The sequence below is a fragment of the Pteropus medius genome, unplaced genomic scaffold (genome assembly GCF_902729225.1).
Source record: "Pteropus medius unplaced genomic scaffold, Ma_sr-lr_union100, whole genome shotgun sequence".
In the NCBI taxonomy this organism is placed as follows: domain Eukaryota; kingdom Metazoa; phylum Chordata; class Mammalia; order Chiroptera; family Pteropodidae; genus Pteropus; species Pteropus medius.
Genome location: NW_024351730.1, coordinates 38694864 through 38718362, shown reverse-complemented (window position 1 = coordinate 38718362; position 23499 = coordinate 38694864). Strand labels below are relative to the sequence as shown.

General features: G+C 34.7%; 1 protein-coding gene across 8 annotated transcripts in view; it reads right to left on the bottom strand.

The window, feature by feature from the left end:
* Positions 1-23499, bottom strand: part of BMPR1B (bone morphogenetic protein receptor type 1B) — a 332744-nt gene that overhangs the window by 172650 nt on the left and 136595 nt on the right. For 7 of the 8 annotated variants that reach the window (XM_039845744.1, XM_039845745.1, XM_039845749.1 and 4 more), the window contains one exon: positions 17068-17169. The exons of the other annotated variant lie outside the window; for it this stretch is intronic. In XM_039845744.1, the coding sequence (XP_039701678.1) occupies positions 17068-17119 (52 nt within the window). In that variant the 5' untranslated portion in view covers positions 17120-17169. Of the gene's footprint in view, positions 1-17067; positions 17170-23499 lie in introns of those variants that run through there. 8 annotated transcript variants of the gene reach the window in all.

Below are 23499 nucleotides of genomic sequence, written 5' to 3'. Positions count from 1 at the left end.
GTTAACAGTGCAGATATTGGGCAGGGAGCAAAAAGGAGCAAATGAAATAGCAAGCTCGGCAGAGTAAGTACTAGAGAAGATTTCAAACACCCTAAAGTCTTATAAGAAAAAGACAAAAAGGAAGAGCCACAAAGAATTCTTACACACACATTCTCCCCTCTGGCACACTGCGAAATTAAAAAAAACAAAACAAAAAAAACACCCAACAGAGACACCATGGGTGCGGTGTGTCCATCAAGTGGAAGCCAGTCTCACACTTTATAATCACACCTCGTATACCGCCATGGAAGGCAGGCCTCCTAGGTGAGGCATCGAGTTTCACAGTCATGCTCAAACACAGGATTGTTAACACTAATCCACAGCAAGATCTGTGAATGAGAAGAAACAAAGATAGGTAAATAACCACATGAAATATGGCCCCAATTAGACGACTCAGCAACACTTGCCTTATTGACTGCTTATCTGTTATTTTGGCAAATGAATAAACTAATAACAATCATTGAATGCTATGTGCATCAACATAGCAATTTATAATTTAAAGGACTTTAATCATAATCAAGTCTGTTCATCTTTAGCTATCTCTTAAATAATTATTATTTGTTAGAAACTAAACAATTTTCTTTAATGTCATGAAGAATACAGTCTACATCTCAGGAGAAAAAGATAGTTACAAACAAATAAAATTGAAACTCAATTTCTTTGATGAGTGAAAAAAATGATAAATTTCAATTAATTTTTTTTCCTTTAAACAACACAATAAAAATCAGTTTGTTTCTTCCAAAAGACTGCCAAGAAAACTAATGATGGGATTTGCCAATGATCCATGATTTATAGTTTGACAAAAGCACACTAAGTCTATCAAAGTTATTAAAAAGCAAATTCTAATCTGTTACTGGCAACTAACTAGAATTTAAATCTAGAATTCTACCGCCATAAATATTTTTTCAAATTCAATGTTCTGTTCTTTTTTTCAATGGAGATGAACTATACCAGTTGTTTTAAATCAGACAAATAAGGAAGCACTAAAATCTGATGTGCTGACCTAAATTACAAAAGAAGTTATAAAATTATAAAATAAGCTACCCCACATTCCAAAATATAAAAGCTTTTTCTTTTTGTGTTATTGTTGGTAATTATATTATGTTTTTATGGGAAGAGGACTATCATTAAAAAAAGAACTTTTATTTAAAAAGAAAGATTACGAGGCATGGTTAAAAAATATGATGGAACGTAACTTCAAAATGTTGGATCTTGAGAAATTGCAAAGGCTTTCATTTTATTGTGAACTTCTGAAATAAAATAAAACTTATAATTATGATCACAACTAAAAAATCTATTGGCAACATCAAGTTCCTCATTTTTAAAATGGGGGGATAATAGTAGTTCCTGCCTCATTTATTTATTGTAAGAATTAAATGTGTTAATATATATAAAGCACTAAGAAGAATGCCTAGCATAGCATCCCATACTAGCGTTTGATCTTAGGATTAATATTAGTATTAGCTGTTGATATTAATATGAGCACTAATATTATCAGCATAGTACGAAGCCTTAGTCCAACTTTACCTTTTCACATACTACTTACTCCATTTAGGTTGCACCTCACAGGAAGCCTTTTTTCATTAATCTAGCTCTTACAGACATGGCTCTCTTCTAAACGCCCACTGATGTCTATTAGTCTGACCAAAAATTCTACAATTTAATTATATTTTCAATTGCTCAGGGATTTACGGGAAACGGTGGAGTGAGAGACGTCCCCAGATCTCTCCCCTTGAAACAACAATAAGTTGAACACCTAAAACTCAATAAAAAACTTCCAAACTGCACACCAGCATGTCTGGGCGTGGGATCTGTGCATAAGAGCTATCACAGGTTAGAACCCCGGGTATTGGGCGGTAGACCAGGAGAAGTAAAGAAGCTGCCTCTTGCAGCCACTGGAGCTCCCTGCAGGAGGAGGGGGAGGGGTGAAGGTGTGGAAACTTCCCTAAACAGCCCTGCCTGGGACTGCTGTGAGCTCTGCGCACTGGGCGGAAGGGCCTAGTCATCAGGACAGAAGACAGAGAAGCAGAAGGAGACCGCAGAGAAATAACAGTTAATTTTTACTGGCCCTAGTTGCAAAACTGAGGCTGAACCACAGCCCCCAGCTCCCAATGCACAGGGCCCCTTCCCCCATATCCTCTGAGACCGATCACTGTGGAGGTCCAGGGGAATCTGAGCAAACACTGCCAAGACTGTGGCTGACACTGACAGGGAATGAAACTGAGGGTAGCGAGCGTGATTAAATATCTACGAGAAAATTTAAAAAGCATTATTAAGACTTTATATAAAGCAGGGATCCAAGAGGCTTAGACGCCACCTACTGGAAACCAAAAGAAAAGTGCCTTCTTTGCAATAGGCTAAAGAGAGACCTTTATATAATAAACCTTTCTGAAAAAAAAACAGCAGAATACACTTCCATTAATGCCCAGGTGGAGAAATAATCTATTAAACACCATGAACAACCTAGTGACAAGGCATCTCAGAAAGAAAGAGAAAAATCTCCAGAAAATAAGCTTACAGACATAGAAACATGCAACTTAAATGACAGAGACTTCAGGATGGTACTTCTGAAAAAACTCAGTGAATTCCGAAATGAGTCATATCAACAATTTCAGGAATTAAAAAACAACTAGATGAGCAGAGCAAGGAGTTTGAAACCATCAAAAAGGACAGAATATATCTTCTGGAGGCAAAAAACACACTGCAAGAGTTGAAAAATGGAATAGCAAGCTTGGGAACTAGAGTCGACCAAATGGAGGAAAGGATCAGTGATATCGAAGACAGAAATCTAGAAATAACTAAGAAGGAAGAAGAGAGAAACTGAAGAATGAAAAATAATGAAAGAGAAATTCAAGAACTAGCTGATACTATCAGGAGAGGAAACATAAGAATAATGGGCATTATTGAAGGCGAAGGAAAGGAGCAGGGACCAGAAAATATTTTCAGACAAATAGTGGACAAGAATTTCCCAAATCTAAGGCATGAGCTGGAGCTTGCAATTCAAGAAGTCAACAGAACACCCAATTATCTCGACCCAAAAAGGCCTTCACCAAGACACACTGTATTAAAGTTCTCAAAATCAACAACAAAGATAGAATTCTCAGGGCAACCAGGGAGAAAAAACCAGTAACTTATAAAGGTAAACCCATTAGATTATCCTCAGACTTCTTTCTCAGCGCAAATCTCATAAGCCAGAAAGGAATGGAATCAAATATTTAAACTACTAAATGAAAGGAACTACCAGCCTAGAATAATGTATCCAGCTAAGCTCTCCTTTAGATATGAAGGAGACTTTTCCAGACATACAAAAACTGAGGGAATTCTCCACTACAAGGCCTGCACTACAGGAAATGCTGAAAGGGGTCAACTTCACTTAAAACAAAATGACCAAAAAAAAAAAAACCATAATTAGGAGTAAAGTGACTATCAGGCCAATAGAAGCAGAGGAGTGCAACCCTTACTAAGTACAGGGCATTATAAGCTAAATAATAAGAGAATTGTTATAACAAGATAGTAATGAATGTTCAGCATACATAGGGACAAATTAAGACAATAATGACTGAAAAGGAGGGGATTCAAAGATCCACATTCGCAAAGGGGAATGGAGATAAGGCACGCGCAGAAGAAAATGGACGACTGTATATATATAACTATCCTTTTCATATTTGTAATGGTAACCACACACCAAAGATTCAGAACTGAAGTATATAACATAAAAGAAGAACCAGAGGCAAAACCCACAAAAGCCAACCAAAATAAAGAAAACAGAAACACAAGGACAAGGAAGCAATGGAAACACCGAGATACCAGAAAGCAAAAGATAAAATGGCTATAAGAAGACCTCATATTTCAATAATCAATTGTTCAGTGTTGTGTATGTTAATCTTATATAATCAAGAGGATTATAAAATCTTTAGAAGAAGAGACCATGAGTATACCACTCTGCTATTTTTTCTGGTTCTCAAGCCTCAATTCTGAGGAGAGCAACTCCCTTAGAGCAGAGGGCAGACTCTGGATCATCTTCAACTAATGCTAGTCATAGATAAGGAAGAACAGTTTGAATGTACAGATCAGGGTTCTGGACTTCAGGTATCTTCTACTTTAACTACAAAAAGAAATATATATGTCATAAAGTAGTATAAGTTCCAAGCTAAATCACATACCTCCTATGATTCCCACTATACAGAATTCTAAAGAAAGAAAGATAACTGAAGTATAAGGGGGTTAGGAAAGACCTAATGGAGAAGGGCCGTGAATGTGAAAAGTCTTACATAATGAAAGTAAGAACTACAGTCAAAGAACAACACCACAGTAAATAATTCTCATAAGAAAAATAGCTAACATATATTGGATGTTTAGTATATACCAAGAACTATTCTAAGTACAAATATTCTGAAAATAGAAAAATTCTTACAAATACATAATAGTACAGCCTATAATAGTGGAGAAACAAAGAATACTAAATATAGGTGAGATGAGAATTCAGTGTAGTTTTCTGGACCACATGGAGTCTATTTTTCACAATGTGGTTTCATTTTTGCATTTGCATTTTGCATTTGCAATATTGTAAATTCCTAAGAACAATAAGTTACAAAGTAAAATGCAATCAATTGTATTTATTACACATATTATATTTGTACTTCTTAAATACCTCTCAAATGACTAAGGAAAAAGAATCAAATGAGAATATAAAACAAAATAATAGACAAGCAATCAAGATGTACTTCAGCAACTAGGTGAAGAAATAAACTGTGGTACATCCAGACAACAGAATAATTTTCAGCAATAAAAAGAAATGACCTCTCAAGCCATAAAAAGACATGGACAGAACTTAAATACATATTATTTTGTACAAGAAGCCAATATGAAAAGGCTACATAACTGCACAATTCGACTACATGATATCCTAGAAAGAGCAAAACAAATGAGAGAGTAAAAAGATTAATGGTTTCCAGGCATTTTGGGTTGGGGGTGAATAGGCAGAGCACAGAGGATTTTTAGGGGAGTGAAAATACTGTGTATGATACCATAATGATGGGAACATGTCATTATACATTTGTCCAAACCCCCAGAATGTACAACACCAAGAACAAACTGTAATGTGAACTATGGACTCTGGGTGATAATAATGATGTGTCAATGTAGGTTCGCCAGTTGTAACAAATGTACCACTCTGGTTGGAACACTGATAATGGAGGAGGCCATGCATGTGTGGGGCAGAGGTGTATGGGAAACCTCTGTACTTCCCCCTTAATTTTGCTGTGAACCTAAAACAGCTCTTAAAAAATAAAGTCTCAATAAAAATAAATCTACCAGAACTTTTTGGCTTCGTGATATGCACACATGATGTACTCAGTCGCGCTCCTTTATAGAGGCTGGAACCCTTTCTTTGTGGAAAATATTTATTAAGACTCAATATGAAGTCTGATACTTATTTTTCAGAAGTCATTTTATCCTCAGTAACGCTATTAGATAAGAACAGAGCCATTTTGTAGATGAGAAAATGGACTCTCGGTTAAGAAATTTACTTAAGGAACTTGTGAAGGTGAAGGCCTGGCAATTCGTAAGCCTCTTAGAGACATGATTACAAATTCAAAACTGCTTTTCTTTCCACAAAACCATCCTGTCTTAAGCCTCTGTGTATCAATCGGTTCAGTAAGAATTTCATAAATCTGAGTGAGTAGTTTTACCCCTGTGATCCCTAGCTCTCAAAAAAGGAAATTAACCTAAAGCTCACTTTTTCTATCGCCTGCTGGCAGAAGCTAACCTAGCTTCAGATGTCTCCAGCTTACTGTAAAATATGTTCCGTAAAGAGTTCCATAAAGAGAATCCCAACCAATATTTTAATAGCAATGATGAAAGGAATTTAATGGCAAATACTAAAACCAAAGTCTAAATGAGACTTGTTTCTTCTCTATATTTCTGGAAAAGAAATGCAACCTGTTCCAACTACACACATCAGGAATTAGAGACTAGACCAAAAAACCTGCAAAACTGATATTATATAGTCTGTGGCACGTTCTTCTGCCCTTGATAATGAAACCAAATGTTTTTCTTTTAAACAGTTAACATAATTATGATTTTTTTTAAAATTATGGTTGTCTTTAAATGTTAATATGTGAGAAGAATGTGTTTGTTAATGAGAGATAGAAAATTAACACATTTCTTTTCTAACAATAAAAAGGTCCTAAGGTAGCTAGCCTTCTTCACCTGATTCAATATAACCTATTTCAGTCGTTCCACATGTAGGCAGAGTTCAGTAAGATTAAATTATTTTTTCTGAGGAAGTAACAGAAGTTGTGTCTGGCACACAGTTAACAATCCTGAATGAATAAAAAGAATGAATGAATTTTCATTTGCAAACAAATTAGAAATATAAATCTATCCATGAAAAGAAAGGCGAGTCTCTCAACTGACTTCACCTTTTATTATTTTCAGAATACAATTTATTGACAAATACATTTAATCTAAGTTATACATTTCAGAAAATAAAGACATTTAATTACCTGTTTGACAGCATACAGTTTGCCTACCTTCATTACTGCTGTCAGAGAACACCAATAAACTGCTTAAAAACATTCACTGCCTCCCTACCCACTACAAATCAACTCTCACACTTCTTAACAAGGCATGCTTCACTACCTTCCCGCTCCAGTCTCATCTCCCTATCTCTGCACAAGCCCAAGCAGAGACTGTGATTTAGCAAATCTAGGTTGACACCTAGACTTCTGTAGTTAAAAAAAAAAGGTGGGCGGTGGGGGGCGGGTAGTGGGTGGTGGAGAAAGAAAGAAAGAAAAAGCGGGGGAAAACCTCGGAAGATTGTGCTGTACAGGTCGGATTCTGGAATTACAATCTCCAATTTACAAACAATAAAATTTAAGCTCAAAGAGTTATTGAAGTTGCCCAAGGTCACATGGCTGGCTAAGAAGGTCCTCAAATTATTATGGACCTTTGAACTCTTAAAATAAGGGACCTGGGCTCCTCAAGGAACTACAAAGCTGCATCTCTTTATGCTCCTTGTTCTTTTCCTGTTTCTTTGTTTTTAGTTTCTACCTGAATAAGAAGGATTAAATACCTCAAAAGCCCTACTCATACCTTTAGTTTTAGGGAGAAATATTGGTTTTGTGCTTAAATACAATATTTGACTTGGAAACCTGAGAATTTCCAGTGAGAGACTGAGGGAACTGTGAATGTTTGTCTTGCTCTCTTTCTAGCAATACCTGTGGCCTTTCTTCCATATTTCTCCTTCCTGCTTCTTAACATGCTTGTTCTTCTAGGACTTTCAGAGTGGTTCTGGTGGTATTACTGTAGAAAATACCACCTGGCATGAACAAAGGCACTTTAGCAGGGTTTGAACAGTGAGAAAAGTACAAGAACCTGCCTGGTATGATAGGGGAAAACAGACAATGACCAGGAAGAGGCTAAGACCTGGATAGAAAGTCCTGGGTGAACCCTGTCTGTGTGTGTCACTGGACCTGTTCCTTGTTCTTGCATGTAAAATGCTTGTCCCACGGAGCTGTGAGATTTCAATTAATTTGCATACGTAAAGTACTTAACATATAATGGCAGACCATAAATTACAGACAGTAGTAGTAGTCACAGTGCAGTAACTCCTCAATGTTGTGAATAGGCTCTTGGAAACTGCCCTCAAAGACCTTACAATCTAATGGGGAAAAGATTAATACACATGAAAAACAGTCACTAATTAGCTCAAAGAAGTAGGCATCTGGGGAAAATTATGACTATTTTTAAGATGGGCTTATTTGATACCAATATTCATAAGCAATCTTACACTAGCAAATCTCACTTTATCCAATTTGTTAAAGCAACTTTCACTACAAGATCAACATAAAAATAGTGTTAAGCCAACCTAGTAATTACAGCTGGAATTTTCTTAACTAAAAATTATCACTTGTTAAAGGAATTCACAAAATGGCTTTGTTTAGAATTTCCTTCCAGACTTATTCAATATATATACACCATTAAATCTCTCAATTTTGAGTGATAATAATCAGTCTAAATTTTATCATAAGAAAACACAGATTATGACTTCACATCTTTTCTGCTAAAGTCAAGTCCTTCCCCTGAATTTGCTCTTTTGAATATCATGGCAAACTATGAGTTCTAATCTCGAAATATAACATTTGAAAAAGAATGTTATTTAATGTTAGCTTTTCTGCTTGACTGGATAAAGTAATTTAATAATTGAAGCTAAAAACTAAATTCATAATTTATTTATAATTCATAATTCTAGGCTATTCTTAGCAATACACACTATAGGTTCAAATATTACCACTAAAAACTTAATTTTATTTGGCTTATTTCAAATTTTCTCCAGTGCCTTCTGTCAGAAGCTATAAAAGCTTCCCCCAGGGCCATTTTTTTCTCTGTGTATTAAACAGCTCACCCATAAACCCTCACTTCAAACCAAGTGAAATATGAAAACAATGACAAAACTGATAGTTTAGAATTACTATTCCCTGACTAATTCCAGACTTGATATTTTTAAAAGCCACAAACAATTTTCCTTTTTTTTTCCACTGGGAATCTGAAAAAGAAAAATAAACATTTTGTTTTCTTACATTACTAAACCGGAAGTAACTAATCCCCATTCAAAACAAGTACTGATGACAATAACGATCTAAATAGAGTTTGTTGCTGAAAGATACATAGGAGATAAATATACTCAGTAATATTCCATGGCAATATTCACTACTTTTGACAAGGTACATAAATATTTGTGAGATCACTGTTATTCTAAAAGTCTATATTTATAATGAAACAGGGAATTATAAAAGATATTCTTATAAAAAAATTTTCCCATCTTAGGAATTTTGATCTCTCTTGTTTAAAATACTCTATAGAATTTTATATATTCCAAATAAAGACATTATTTCAAAGTTATTAGTTGTTTTTTTTTTTTTTACTACAGAAGACAGATATATGGAAGGCACATAATTTGTCACTGCAAATCACAGTAATAAATTATGATTCAAGAAGGAAATGTCTGATGAGACACACTATGTAAAGAACTTTTCAGATAGACCTGTAACAATTAAATAAATTTCTCTGCTAAAATGATTTATTTTTGCTTTACTCTTGTATAGATTAGAAATAGACATATCTGTTTTCCTATACATAAATAATCCATAGATACTTAACAGAGTCTTTTTCCCATATGTTATGGGAAGAATAAGCATTTTTATTTTTGATCTCCAAGAGACAAGAATTCTTAGTTTTCTATGTACAGGCTAGAAAATGTAATACTCATATGCTGGAAAATCCGATAAAGTTTCAAAATAAAATTCAACTAAAGATGTGCTGCCTCTATTAACACAAATTGCATTTCTATATTGATTCTGTGAAGTTATACTGAACAAGAGATAAAGAAAAACCTTTTAGCCAATGTGCTAAATGACAGTAACCCCTGTTTTCCCCTGTTGTGTTTTGAAATGTTTCATACATGAGGCCCATGTCATTCCTAGATCTGTTAACAATTTCACAGCTCAGAGTTTGGCTTCATTGGTTAAGCATCAAGCTGCCCTATCACTTGTATAGACCTGAAAAGTTTGTTATGGTTCATAATGTAAATGTCACAGAAGTGCACATCTGCTGTTCATATTTTTAAAGTCTGTTATAATAATGATGTCACGGAAAAAGGCTGGAGTGTATTACATGTCCCAGACAGCCAAACCATTCAGTCTCTCTAGTCAATGCAGGTATATAGGTTGCACCATAAACATTATGATAGCATTACAATAAGGCAAAAAGTTCTTTTAAAAAATCACTGAGGGCAGGTAATTAGCGCCTCTTTAAAGATCTGACTTAAGGAAGCCTCACTTACCACTGGAACTACCCAAAATGCACCAACATCACCGGCTCATTGTCTGATACCCTATCGTGAACCACAAAGACTTATAAAAATTACAATATAAATTAGACCCTTGAAGGAAACAACACGAGGTCATCTAAACAAATAAAATTATTTCTCTTTAGTTACGTATTTACATAAGAAAGACGATGAACTGAAGCCTGATCTTCAGGGAAATGCAAAGCAATAATACATAATAAATTTTAAGAGCTTACCTATGTATTAAAAAAACTGCATCACTTGTAATGGCACAGAATGTTAAGTAGGTTCAGACCCTGGCAGAGACCAAAGAGAAGATGTAGAAGGGTCTGGTTTCCTTATTTTAGTATTCTTTTATAGCAGAACATAAGGCCATTTTCCGAATAAGAATTTTAAAAGTGATTTTAGAAATATGTAAATATAAAAACGTTTCCACTCTATACATTTGCACCATTTTAACTATTTCAGTGAAATTCCAAATTAGGGAGAAAAATAATTCTTTGAACATCAAATATGTACATTATAACTATTAAAATTATTTGAATGCTCTTGAGATAAAAACAGAACAGAAGCAGGACGTTAAAAAAAGGGCCTAAGTTCTAGTCCCAAATCTGTCACTAAGAAATTGTTTAATCTTAAACAAATCATTTAATAGCTTTCAGTTTCAGTTTTCTTAACTTTAAAATGAAGACCATGAGAAACAATAATTTATGAAGTTCCACTTTCCTATAATAGTATTTCTCAATCTACAGTCATAGGTATGGGAGGACCAAGAGTCAGAATGATGGCAGCTAAGCCAGACTTGCTCAGTGCACGGCACTGTCCGAAGCACTGTACATATATTAATTAATTTAACCTTCAAATAATAGGTACTAATATTATCCTCATTTAGAGGTAAGACGTAAGGAATGGACAAGTTATGTAGCTTGCCCACTGTTACATAAGCAGTGAATGGAAGAGCAAGAATCAGCATCCGAGCTGACTAACTCCAAGGCCAGCTCTTTTCAACACCATGCCACATTACCTATACTAGCATGTTCCTTGGAATGGAGAGGTCTGGTTGTTTTAATTTTCTAGTAAATAAGAAAAGGCAGAATTTAATAGTACAGGTTTGATGATTGAGGATATTGCAGCACCTTAGATCATAACAGTTCTACAATACAGTACCACATAAAAGCAGAGAAAGTATTAGATATTTCCCTAGCTCCTGGTCAGTTTTATTCAGTCCATAAAATGTAAACACACTATCAAGGTTGCAAATAAGACCATTTTATGTGCATAGACATACTGTATCTTATGCTTGCAACTCTAAGGCAACATTTCTTAACACCTGTTAATACTTGGAGTTGCACTCTGAGGCTAGAATTCAGAGTGGTATGCCATAAAGTGACAGCAATAGTTAAATCTGATATCAGCTATAAGATGACACTTAAACATGGTATCTGTGACATATAACTACAGTTTGAAAATGAGATGTTTCAACCATGATTATTTATAGCTGAAGGCAAACTTTACTTATCAGCATGGGAAACAGCTTTGTTTAATTTACTGCCTATTGAGACTGGTTTATTTGGTTGGTTAATAATAAGTAAACAAAGAATAGTTTAATCTCAGTAGCATGAAATATAAATATTCACAAGTTTGTTTACTATCTCGACAAAAATGTGATATAGTTATAAAATTTCCTACATGTTCCCAATCAGTCATATGATCAGTGACCATGAAATTTCACAGATAGAAAAGAGCTTATAAATGTTTTACTTTTCTTCTAAGAGACAAAATATGACATCTTTTCCTCCATTTTAATAGGTCACATAGTTCAAAAATTTCTAAGAATTCAAACTTTTACATTGCATCTTCAAGCAGCTGTGAAAATAAAATTATTCTGATTCCATTTAAATTCCTTCTTGCCATAACATAAATATCCATGTCAAAATTTACAAGATTAAAATAAAAATCCACTTATCGGCACCAGCGTTAACATGCAAAACAATCCTGGTCTTCCTTTAGAAGCGGCAACTACGTGCAGGTACACCTCCAACCAGACTTGCTTTTTTGTCTCCCAGTCTTTTGTTGTGCCTAAGAATTATGTAATCAGAGAACTCCTTTTACAGTAAATAGCCACAGTACAAGGTAAGTGTGGAAATAGATTCTAAATCATTTGAAACGTTTTGAGCACAGCTGGCAGAACACCTGTTAGAAATGGATAAGTGATATTTGAAACACCAAACAATACAAGTAAAAGACTGTTCACATAACTTTTGCTGCACACTTTCCGGCATCAACAATTTTAAGTTTATTGAATGACTGATGAAAAAGCAACAAACTAGAATTAACTTAGCATTTTATTTTTCTTCTTGGAAACACAAACAGCCCATTGAGAATAAGTGCCCCAAAATGAATCCTTACCAACTCAACAATCTCACAAATAAGTGGAAAAGTCCTGTAAAATGCTAATTTTTCTTTCTTTTATTTGTTTATGTTGCCCTTACCGCCTGCTAACTTTCATAATAATTTTTATTTTTTAAATGTCTAAATATATTTTACAACTAAAAACAGAAAATATCTATTAAGAAAATATTAACTTTACCTTTACTATCTTGAACTACTAAATGTTTACTTACTTAAAGTAAGTAACCATTTTTTTTATCTACTACAAGATAGCAAGGCTTCAAATTTTACAACTTAAATCTAGAAGGTATGTGAAGAAAGAACCTAGTTGAATTTCACAGGATTTATCATCAAACAAAAAAAAAAAATGAAATATGGCTTGATTTTTAAAAGTCCCAACATTCAAATGATGTATCTGATTCTCTGAGAACTCATTCCTGACCAATCAATAGCATTTACGGCACCCTTATAATGCATCTACACCACGTATGTCAAAATTCAGAGCAACTTTTATTCAGGGGAAAACCAGAAACAGGGAAATCAGTTAAAATTTGTGCCAAAAACCAGTCATTCAAAGATAAAAGCATTGAAGAGGATTATGAAAGTGAGAATGAACTTTAGGGGCAAATTCTAGAGACCGACAAAGTATGAAGTAACAGAGCTTGGAAATATAGTCAATTTAGCATAAAAGAAAGGAGCAAATTTGGTACAGTGACAGTGGCCTTAGTGCATAGCTGATAATATGATTTTTAAAATGTCGAACTGAATAATAATCTAAGTTAATTAGCAATCTAGCAGCCTCATACTAAGGCAGACTACATGTGTTGCACAACTCAGTAAACACTATTTTTTCACATGTTCAACAAATGTGATGAAGACAAAACAAAAACAAATCTTTAAGAACTTAAAGCTCTGGTAAAACTATAGAAATTTTTATCTGCAGAAACTAGGACATGTTGGAAATCCCATAAGTGATATTGCAAAAGCCTGCATTTATAAGAAGTCAGATGGAAAAATTAACCAGATCCAATGTCTACTTGTATCTTGAATAATTCTTGTTCTGTTATTTCATAAATGTTTCATTTTCACATCATCATAATAACCCCCAAATGCATTAGTATTATTGGCCTATTTCCTAGGCCAAAAGGGGGCTGAGGGAGTAGTATCAGATTAATTTGTATAGTCTCTGATTAAAAACAAACAATTCATGTTCAAGTATTGACCACACTAACTATAGAATACTGTCGAAATTCACCTTTCATGAATGTTGGCTTCCACTGTTGTGGCAAAGGTATCCTAAAATGACTTTTACTTTAAAATGTCTCAAACTGAAACAAGACATTTTCCTAGGTAATATCTGGAAAAAATTACAGCAACCTATGAAAACCAGAAAATATAACCACCAACCCTAAAAACTGTAAAATAATGACCAAGATTTTTTTTGCTACGTATAAAAATTATATTAATAACATGCTACCTCTACCTGCTTGCTTCTATCAAGGAATTATGAGAAAATAAGAAAGCTACTACAGCTAGATATCAAATATTAGTTATCAGTTTTCTTTGAACCTGCTTTTAAGTAAAAAAGTTTATAAATTTTACAAATTTGACAAAATCAAGCACCAACTCACACTGCATTAGTCTTTTAAAAAATCCAAATACGCAAGTACAATGGGCATTCAAGCCCACTTTCAAGTTGTAATTTTTAAGATTTTATGACAACCTAATAATGTCACAGACCACCATATTGTCAAGAACTATTAATTTTATGTTGAAAAGTTTAGTTATTACCCTGGCTTTAACTCATAGTATTGGGTTACTCCTTAATTGTAGAAGCTATAAAATTAATTCTAGAGCAAAGGAGAAATATGGGGAAAATTTTAACTTGTAGTCATAGTTCTTTTTGGATGACATACAGAACTCTCTTAAGCATCTGGTTCCACCATCAATGCCTTAATCATTTGCTGCAAGTTGGTGACTCCCAATTTAGGATGTTGAAGTCATAAAAAAAAATTTACTGTCAAATGGCAGTAATTAAAAGTTCAGATTATGGAATCAGATTGTCTGCAGTCTTGGCCAAAGCTCAAAAACCTCTTTGCCCTAGTTTCACTTCCAAAAAAGGTTGTCATAGAAATAGAGTATTGTGGAAATTATAATGTACTTTTAAAGAGGTTTTTGGTATATGGTAAATATAGCTATTATAGCGATTTTCTGTAGTGCCTCAGACTTCACAGCATCTTGAAACTACTATCTCTCTATGTTTGAAAAACTATCAATTCAGCAAGCTCTGATCCTAAATTCCAAGGACCAAAAAGGGACTTTTAAAAATCTGACTCTTGACTGCGATGGAGTACAAATACGTCTTCCTCTTTCTCTCACTAGTACAGCTAAAAACTCTGGTTGTCATATGCAAAACACACATAAGAAGACTATGGAAAGTGCAAAGGAGATAACCAGCTGGGACCTCAGGACTCTAGGGGATAAGCAGGATTACAAGTTCCCTAGATGTTCTTTCTGTTTCACATATCCTAGAATGAGTCAGCATTATCTTCAATGCACTCAAGGGACTAATATGCAAATGAGAAATGTATAGTTGCATATCGTGGCTACAGATTTCAGCCTTAAAGACTTAATTACTTGCTCAGTTTGTGAACCTCCTGCATATTCCAACTGGTTTTCTCTTTTTTGACTCCCCAGGAAGATGGTTTCTCTTCCATCTGGCTGTCATACCCAACTCAATTTAAACTCTTTTCACTGTTCACCTGCAAACTAATGAATCTGACTTGTTTGTTTTGTTTTCATTTCTGGTTCTCTTTTCATTTTTCCCATGAAGGTGAATAATGTTCTAGCCATAACATCTTGGATCCCAATAAGTAGTGTTTATAACTACTGTTTTGAACCCAGCTAAAAAGGATTCTTACCTTACCGTCACTATAAGATTCTTCTAATTGTCAATCATTCCACTTCCTACTTGGGCATCTGCATTTAGGACAATTATTCTCTACAGACTTCATTTTACATGAATTAATCTTTCCAACCCACACCCAGTATCCACCTCATTGTTCTAATTTCTCCTATTTAATTTTTTGCCCTTTAAAAGTAAAAATGATCAATATTTTCTAAGATTTACTCCCTCACTATCCTATAAACTTTTATCTAAAGCCTATCTCATACTTAAACTTGATCTTTGCCCTTCCTCCCCTCGCCATGTGTAGATATGTGTATACCTGTATGAATATATGTATATGTATATCTATTAAACTTTTACAATATAAAGAATTCATTTGTATACTATGCTTTATCTTGTGTTCCCCAATTATTTCATGTGTTTAGTCTTGTCCATCAAATGAATCACACGCTTATTGAGGAGAGGAATTAAATCATATTCTTATAATGTTTCTTCCACTATAGATATCATGATGCTAAACACAAAACAGGTATCAATTTACTCATTCTACACATGACAATTAAATTCCCACTAGTTAATGTGCGGAGGGCTGGGGATAAGAGGAAAAGAATTTACAGAGTACTATAAAGGGTTTGCGGAGTACTATCCGACAGTCATGGAAATATTTTAACGTATATATTGAGAATCAAATTAAGGATATATTCAAGACATTATGGAAGGACAGAAAGAAAGTATCTATCTCTGCCAGGAAAAGTTATCACAGAGAAAAAATATTTTCTTTAAATAGAATCATGAAGGATAATAAAAATTTCCCAAGTAAAGAAGAGCTGGAATAACATTCAAGAAACAAGGAACAGCAAGTTCAAAGGAACAGAATCATGAAGGAATGAGCAAGTAGATGAACTGAGGAACTATAGAAAATTCATAGGCTCTGAGTACAGGTAGTGACAAGTAACAAGGTTAGAATGGCAGGCAAGGATTTAATGAAGCTGAAGTGCCCTATAAGCCACAAGACGTAATCCAGGAGGCATTGGGGGTCACTGAAGAGAGAGTGTTTGGATCAAATATCCCTTCTGCTGATGAAATAGTAGACAGCTTGGAAAAGGGAAAAGTGCACAGATGTTAAGAAGCTATTTTAGAGTACAACTGAGAAATAGTGAGGATCTCAGCTAAGGGATGAAGAAATGCAATCATAATAATTGAAAGCATAGATATGGATGAACACAAACTGAGTGAGTAGAGAGAAGAGCCGAAAGAAAAGACTCTGAGTAACATCAATGTTTAACACAAATCTTTACGGAAAGTCAAATCCATTCTTAGTTTGAGAATAAATTAAATGTTTTTCTATCTTTAAAATTGTAGTTCCCAATGTATAAACAAGAAGAAACAGGTCAAGAATAATATTTTAAAGCCTAAACTAGAAACCATGTTTATCTATCTATTGATCTTGGATTGTCTTTCAAACACTAAGTGTTCAGAGATAACAGAATTCCATCTTCTCTGCCCACTCCCAACTTGTCAAAGTGAAGGGGCTGCAAACATACCTGTTCATAAGGTTTTCTTTTGAAAATGGGTATAAATGAAATTCACTGGAAGGCAGTAAATAAAGTCTACAATCACGCTTAACATATGGTCTCTGTGCCATTTGGCTTCCTGTCTTCGCTAGTACCTCCCTCTTTACCCTACCCACCCCCCAGGAATTCAAGTTACTGACTTAATACCTTAACTAACTATTATGTGACCTGGTTAGACATATGGTGAACTGCCTCAATATAAGTTGACATACAAAATCATTTTATGGTTTTCCCCTTAATATCAATGATTTAATTTCTATGAGGTATACTATCATGGCAAATCTGAATTGATTTAGAATACCAACCAGATAAATATACTGCTGAGTTTTGCAGCACACAATGCTCTTGGTGATTCATACAAGGTAGACCTACTTCAGATACATTCACTCTCTTGACCACGCTGAAACCTATAAAATAAAAGAAATAATAACTGCAAGATTGATATTATGTTTTAACAACAAAAAGTACACAAAAACTAAATCACTCTACTACTGAAGGCAACATAACTTTAGAAAGATAAAGCCATTTCTCCTTAAATCATACGCCAGTATCTATTTATTTCGTTCGCCCTGCTAATACCCTCTTAACATCTACTATGTCCACGTATTATGCTTATATTGAGAAATATATGAAATCTTGTATACTCCTTCAGGTGAAGTGACTGCCAATAACAGAATGCGAACGGCACCTATTCAAACAGCTGCCATCTTATCATTTAGTCCCCTGCTCTAATATAGCCTCCCTGAAAGTTATTCCCTACTCTGGCTAATATAACATCTCACACATATTCCAGTTACTCTCCATCCTCTTTCCCTGTTTCACTGTGTGAAAAATAAGCAGTCTTGTCTTGAGTTATAATATTACTCTTTGTTTTTATAGTAGTCCCTCTTATCCACAGCAGATATGTCCCAAGCCTTCCCAGTGGATGCCTGAGCTATGTATATAGTTCTGTGTTTTATAGGTATACAAACATACCTATAATAAAGTTTACTTTATAAATTAGGTACAGTGAGAACTTAACGACAATAACTAATAATGAAATACAACAATTATAACAATAGACCAGAATAAAAGTTACATGAATGTGGTCTCCCCTTGATAACTGAAATGGCTACTAAGTGATTAATGGGTGGGTAGCATTTACAGTGTGAATACTCTGGACAAAAGGATGATTCACATCCCAGGAGGGATGCAGCAGGACAGCATGATACTTCATCACACTACTCAAAACAGCACACAATTTAAAACTAATAAATTCTTTATTTCTGGAATTTTCTATTTAATATTTTTGGAAGGTGGCTGACCGTGGATAACTGAAACCACGAAAAGTGAAACTTCGGATAAGCGGAGACTACTGTAGTGTGTGTGACTCCCGCTACTGGACTAAAAGCCTCAGCAGAGCTGGGAACCATCAGTCTTGTTCACCACTTTATCAGCAGTGCCTAGAAGAGTGCTTGCCATATGCTCAACAGACATTTGGTGGTCTGATGAATGCTTTCAAATCCACAAACTACCAAAATATTAAAACTCTGTTCTAAATAAAATCCTAACAGGAAAGCATTCATTTGGTACCTCTACGAGTTCACAAGATCCAGAGAGATGCATAACCCATATATTGACAAACTAATATGAATAGATTTATTCAATTCGGCTTCTATCCAGTGCCATGAATTCAGAGGCAGTCAAATGTTAACTGCCCTTGAAGTATATTTAAACTGTCTACAAAACGAAGAAGTGAGAAAATGAATATAAAAGGAAATAAAACTAATCTTCTTACTGAAAGAAACATGAATACCACAGTCAGGAATTCATAATGCAAACACTTTTAAAAATGTCATTCAAGCTTCAAGTTCCTATTTGTTCCATAGGGTTACTATAGTTATGAGAACATACTACATTAGAATAGCTAATGCAGAAACCGTGGCATTCTATATAATTGGGCTCCTCTGGAGGTCAGCAACACATTTGGATCAAATAATGTGCGGGCTCTGTTTAGTACTGCTATAAAATGTAAAAGGAGAAAACTGAAACAAAAAAGGCACACAGAATCTTGCAGTATCGTACTTTCAAAACATGTGATGGAATAAAGTTCCATTTTCAAAATCTATTTTCTTAAAAAACCCAGTATTAATTGCATGTTGATATATAAAGCACACAAAGTTGCATTTCTCTACTTTGGATACCAGACTCCCAGTTCCTTAAGCATAGCCCATTGTACGGAATTCCCAGGTCAGGGGTGCACTAGACAAATTAATTAGTCTATTAAGTCTCAGTCGTATCCTGGCACTGATGTTTAGGTTAGCACCTTCAGCAACAAGTTTCTAATGCTTAACTATGCTGCCATTTGTTCCTGAGAGAAATTAGGAATGAAGGGAAAAAAAGAAAACACTGCTGGGAAAAGTTCCCACTGACCTAAAGGCAGAAACATGCACGTGAGTCGGGGGTAGACTGGAGAAATAGGAGAAAAACTCCAGTTGATGAGTTCTTGCTATTTAAAGTGATTAGGAGAAAAAAAATACATGGCTTCATACCTAAGAGAAATTTAAACATCATTTAACACTCTACAAAATCAACCTAAAAAAAGATGATAATTTGCTATGACTTAGCACTAAAGAGAAACCAATGATTTCATATGATGAATCTCTGAAGCATTTCATGGGAAAATTAAACACCTTTGGCTATGTATTTGATGCTACAAACGACTGAAATGAACCCAATCGCGTTAACTGAAAAAACAATGTGAGCATGTATGCACATGTGTGCACATACACACAGAAGACAAGAGAAAGGGAGAGGAGGGAGAAATATCGGTTATCTTTCACCTTATAGTCATTACTTGCTGCAGGGTGTTTCTAAAAGAACCACATACCATACATAGTTCAAAATTCAAGAAAAGCAAAACTTGTTGATTACCATGCAGCACAATAGAATACCTGTGCACTATGGAGGAAATATTTTTCTCTTAGGTTTCATTTTTCTTTTGTTCAGTGGGGTCATGGTACAGTGAAAAAATTTTATAGTATCAATGACCCAGAAGACTGGAAGAGATTAGGCTCTAAAAGCTGCTTTATACATAAGAATTGGGTGTTGAGATTATCTCAAGAACGGTAATGAGAAATTAATAACTCAGTGTATAATAGCACTATCTGTCAAAACAAATATGTTACATATTAGGCAATCTCACTATATTACGACCTTGATACAGCCAAACTAAAGTGATGGGAGAGTCTAGGCCATTTAAACTCCATCCAGAATGCTGGATTACTGAAAAGGCAATCACGGCACTATGTGTTATATTTTTCTCCTGAATATCTTATCGTTTGGTTCTATAAAAGCTTAAGTTCATCTAATTTTCTCCAAACACAGTGCCATTAAATTGAGAATTATTAATTATTAAAACATAATTACATTTACTGGACTTTTTTCTTCAGGAAATAATCAGATATATTGAAACATATAAGAATTAGAGTGGCAAAGATATAATGCTTCAATATTATTTATAATAATAAAAAACAAAACAATGTAAATGTCTAACAATAAGGAAATAGTTAAATAAATTATGCTATAATAAAATATTGAGAAGTCATTAAAAGTCATGCTTTCAAGGAAAATTTAATGGGATAGAAAAATTCCTAGGTTATGGCAGGCACGCAATGAAGAATTGTGAAACGAATGAAATAAAATGCAGTTTACAAAACCATATGCATAGTTTAATTCCAATTTTAATACACATATTCACATTATTTTAAAATGTATTACATATACATATTTTGTACTACATAATGTATTACATATACATATAATATACACACCCATACAAAAAAAAAGTATGTAGAGAGGTTATCTTTGGGTACCAGCACTAAACACAATTCCAATTATGAAAACATATTGCTTTTACAATTAGTGATGAAGCTATTGTAACGACCACAGTAGTTTGAGTCCAGTGGGGTTGTCACTACCGAAGATGATGCTCCTGTATAAATATCAAGGGAATAAAGGATGAGTCAGAACCTTCTGAATGACATTCTCAACCACTTGCCAAGACATCCAACTCTAACCATGTCCAGAAAATCTGCTAACCTCTAATATGATCTTTGTCCCAGGTATGGTTATATGGTTAATCTCTATTCTTAAACTGTTTCCTTTTCATATGTATTAATAAAATGTCTTACTTAGCCGGGAGATGTGTTATACAAATGCACACTATTTCTTTACCTATGGCCCCAGAATTTCTCTTCTGAAACCGAAACAGGTGTCTGTGTGTGTGCGTGTGTGTGTGTGTGTGTGTATTTGACAAACTCATCTATTTAAGATTAACTGCCTTCAACCTTCTTCACATAAGGCAATGGATATTTTACAAACTTTACTGCAAAGAATCCCATCTTTCAAATTGACAGTAAGTAGCATTTTGAATCAACATTGTCAACTTAAGTGTTTAAAAAGATGCAGTTACTCCTTAGATTCTGCTTCTAAGACACAAATTTTTATGGGCGAAGTTCATTATAACCTATGTTTTAGAATGTTTTTATACCATCATCTATGTCACCTATAAGCATCTCTAAGTATAGTTTTCTTTCCATTACTACAAAACTAAAACAAATAGCAATTCTCTGTGCTCTATTTGTGTGGTTACTATGGTATTAATCTGGATTTTGCACCTAGGATAACCCTATTTGGGGCAAGGGAGAGAAGTATGGGACCAAAAAAATGAAATAAGTTAGGGCAACGGTCAGCATCTTTAAACATTTACTTTTCCCTTGGAACAGCCTTTGGCCAAAATCTATAAAACTTTGACCTGCCCCTTCAGCTTCCTGGCATGAAAGTACTTAGCATTATGATGTGAACACCATGACACTGGCAAGATCAGCAACCCTTTCTCTTGCTCTTAGGAAACATTAAAATTCTGTCTCTCACCATCCCCAAAACTTCCACCTCCTGTTCCCCCCAAATGTAGCCAGGCTCTGGTCCACAGGTTCTCATGACCAGAGAATGGAAATACCACGTGGTGAATGAAAGTCTTTAATAGAAAACAAATGAGACAGGACACTGTGCTTGCCTCACACATTCAAATATACAGCTCTCCCCAATGTCTTTGAGAATGTCACTATAGGTGACTCATGGAAAGAGTAGTCAGTAAAAGAAATGTAGTATATTTTCCATTTTCATGGGTTTTCTCAACTGTCAACAAGGTGATTTCCTTGAATACATGTATCAAGTGAACCAATGCTTTTCAGACTTTTAGAAGTTCTTTTTCCCCCTTTGAAATAATATCCTTTTAAAAAAGTCTAAAAGATAACAGATAAAAGCAGTTGATCTGATTGAAGAGGGGACAATACCAAGGAGGGCTACAGAGCTTCATTAACAATCTGCCCACCTCCTCTTCAGCTTCCCCAAAAGGCTCCCTAAGCACCCCTCAGCATTCTAAGTCCCTGAGAGGCAAGATCTGAAAAACAATGAAAGAGATCCCGCCTTTGGAATCAAAGAGTTAATATTCGCAACATTGCTTATTCTAAGCAATATAAAAGTCCATTTTTAACATTTTGCTCCATTATTAAATGAGGAAAATTATGTCAAGTTGACATTTTTAAATCTGGGTGTTCAAAAAAATAACAGGCCTAAGTTCTTTAAAATGCATTATGCTCTCTTAAATTATTTTAAACAGAAAAAAAAACCACTGTATTTCTTATAATTAATGAGTTAATTATAAAGCATAGAGTCCAAGGCCAAAATCATGTGAAATCTTATTAGATAATAGAAATTGTAGTAGTTTCATAAACGAAAAGAAAAATAAGCAATGATCCTCATTCCTCCTAGCTAGCCAAATAAATGTCCAGAAATTTAATACATCCCGCCTCACTTTTGTTGAGTTCTCATAAAACTGACAAAACAAAAGACAGGTAAAGTTTTAAAGAGCCGATAAAAGTGTTTTTAAAGTACTCTGAATATCTTGAGTGTTACAATAAGGCCTCATTTCAAAGAATCATGGTTGAACACCATGAAAATTTCTGTATCATTTTATTATCCTCAATAGACAATCTCTTGAGATATTAGCATTTAATCACTTCCTACTTGAAACTGGAAAGATCAGTAACCCATGAGTTTTAATAGCTCGGACCACACTCCTTTGTAATTGTTTGTTGACAGCTTTTTAAAATTATTTGTACTTATAAATCTCATTTGGCAGTGAGTTACTTGAAAGTAGAATATAGGTTTTATTGATATTAATTTGCTTACTAATTAATTCATTCAGTATCACTATTGTACATCTACTAGCCCTGTGCTAAACACTTATAAGTAATAAGTATATATGGAAAAACATCACAGTCCCTATCCATAAATACTAAAAGTACAACAAACAAGTATTACAATACATTGTCTTAGAGCAGGGGTCCCCAACCCCTGGACCGTGGACCAATATAGGTCAGTGGCCTGTTAGGATCTGGTCTGCACAGCAGGAGGTAAGCTGTGGACAAGAGAGCGAAGCTTCATCTGTATCTGCAGCAGCTCCCCAGCACTAGCATCACTGCCTCAGCTCCACCTCAGATCATCAGGTATTAGATTCTCATAGGAGCACCGGTCCCTGGTCCCAAAAAGGTTGGAGACTGCTGCCTTAGACTTCAATACAGTATGTCACAGGAGCACAAAGAAGGGACAGGGAGCTCACCTGGAACAGCAGGGAAAAGGCCAGATCTGAGCTACAGTGGAAGCTTTAGCCAGGTTCTCTTTTCTTTTTTAAT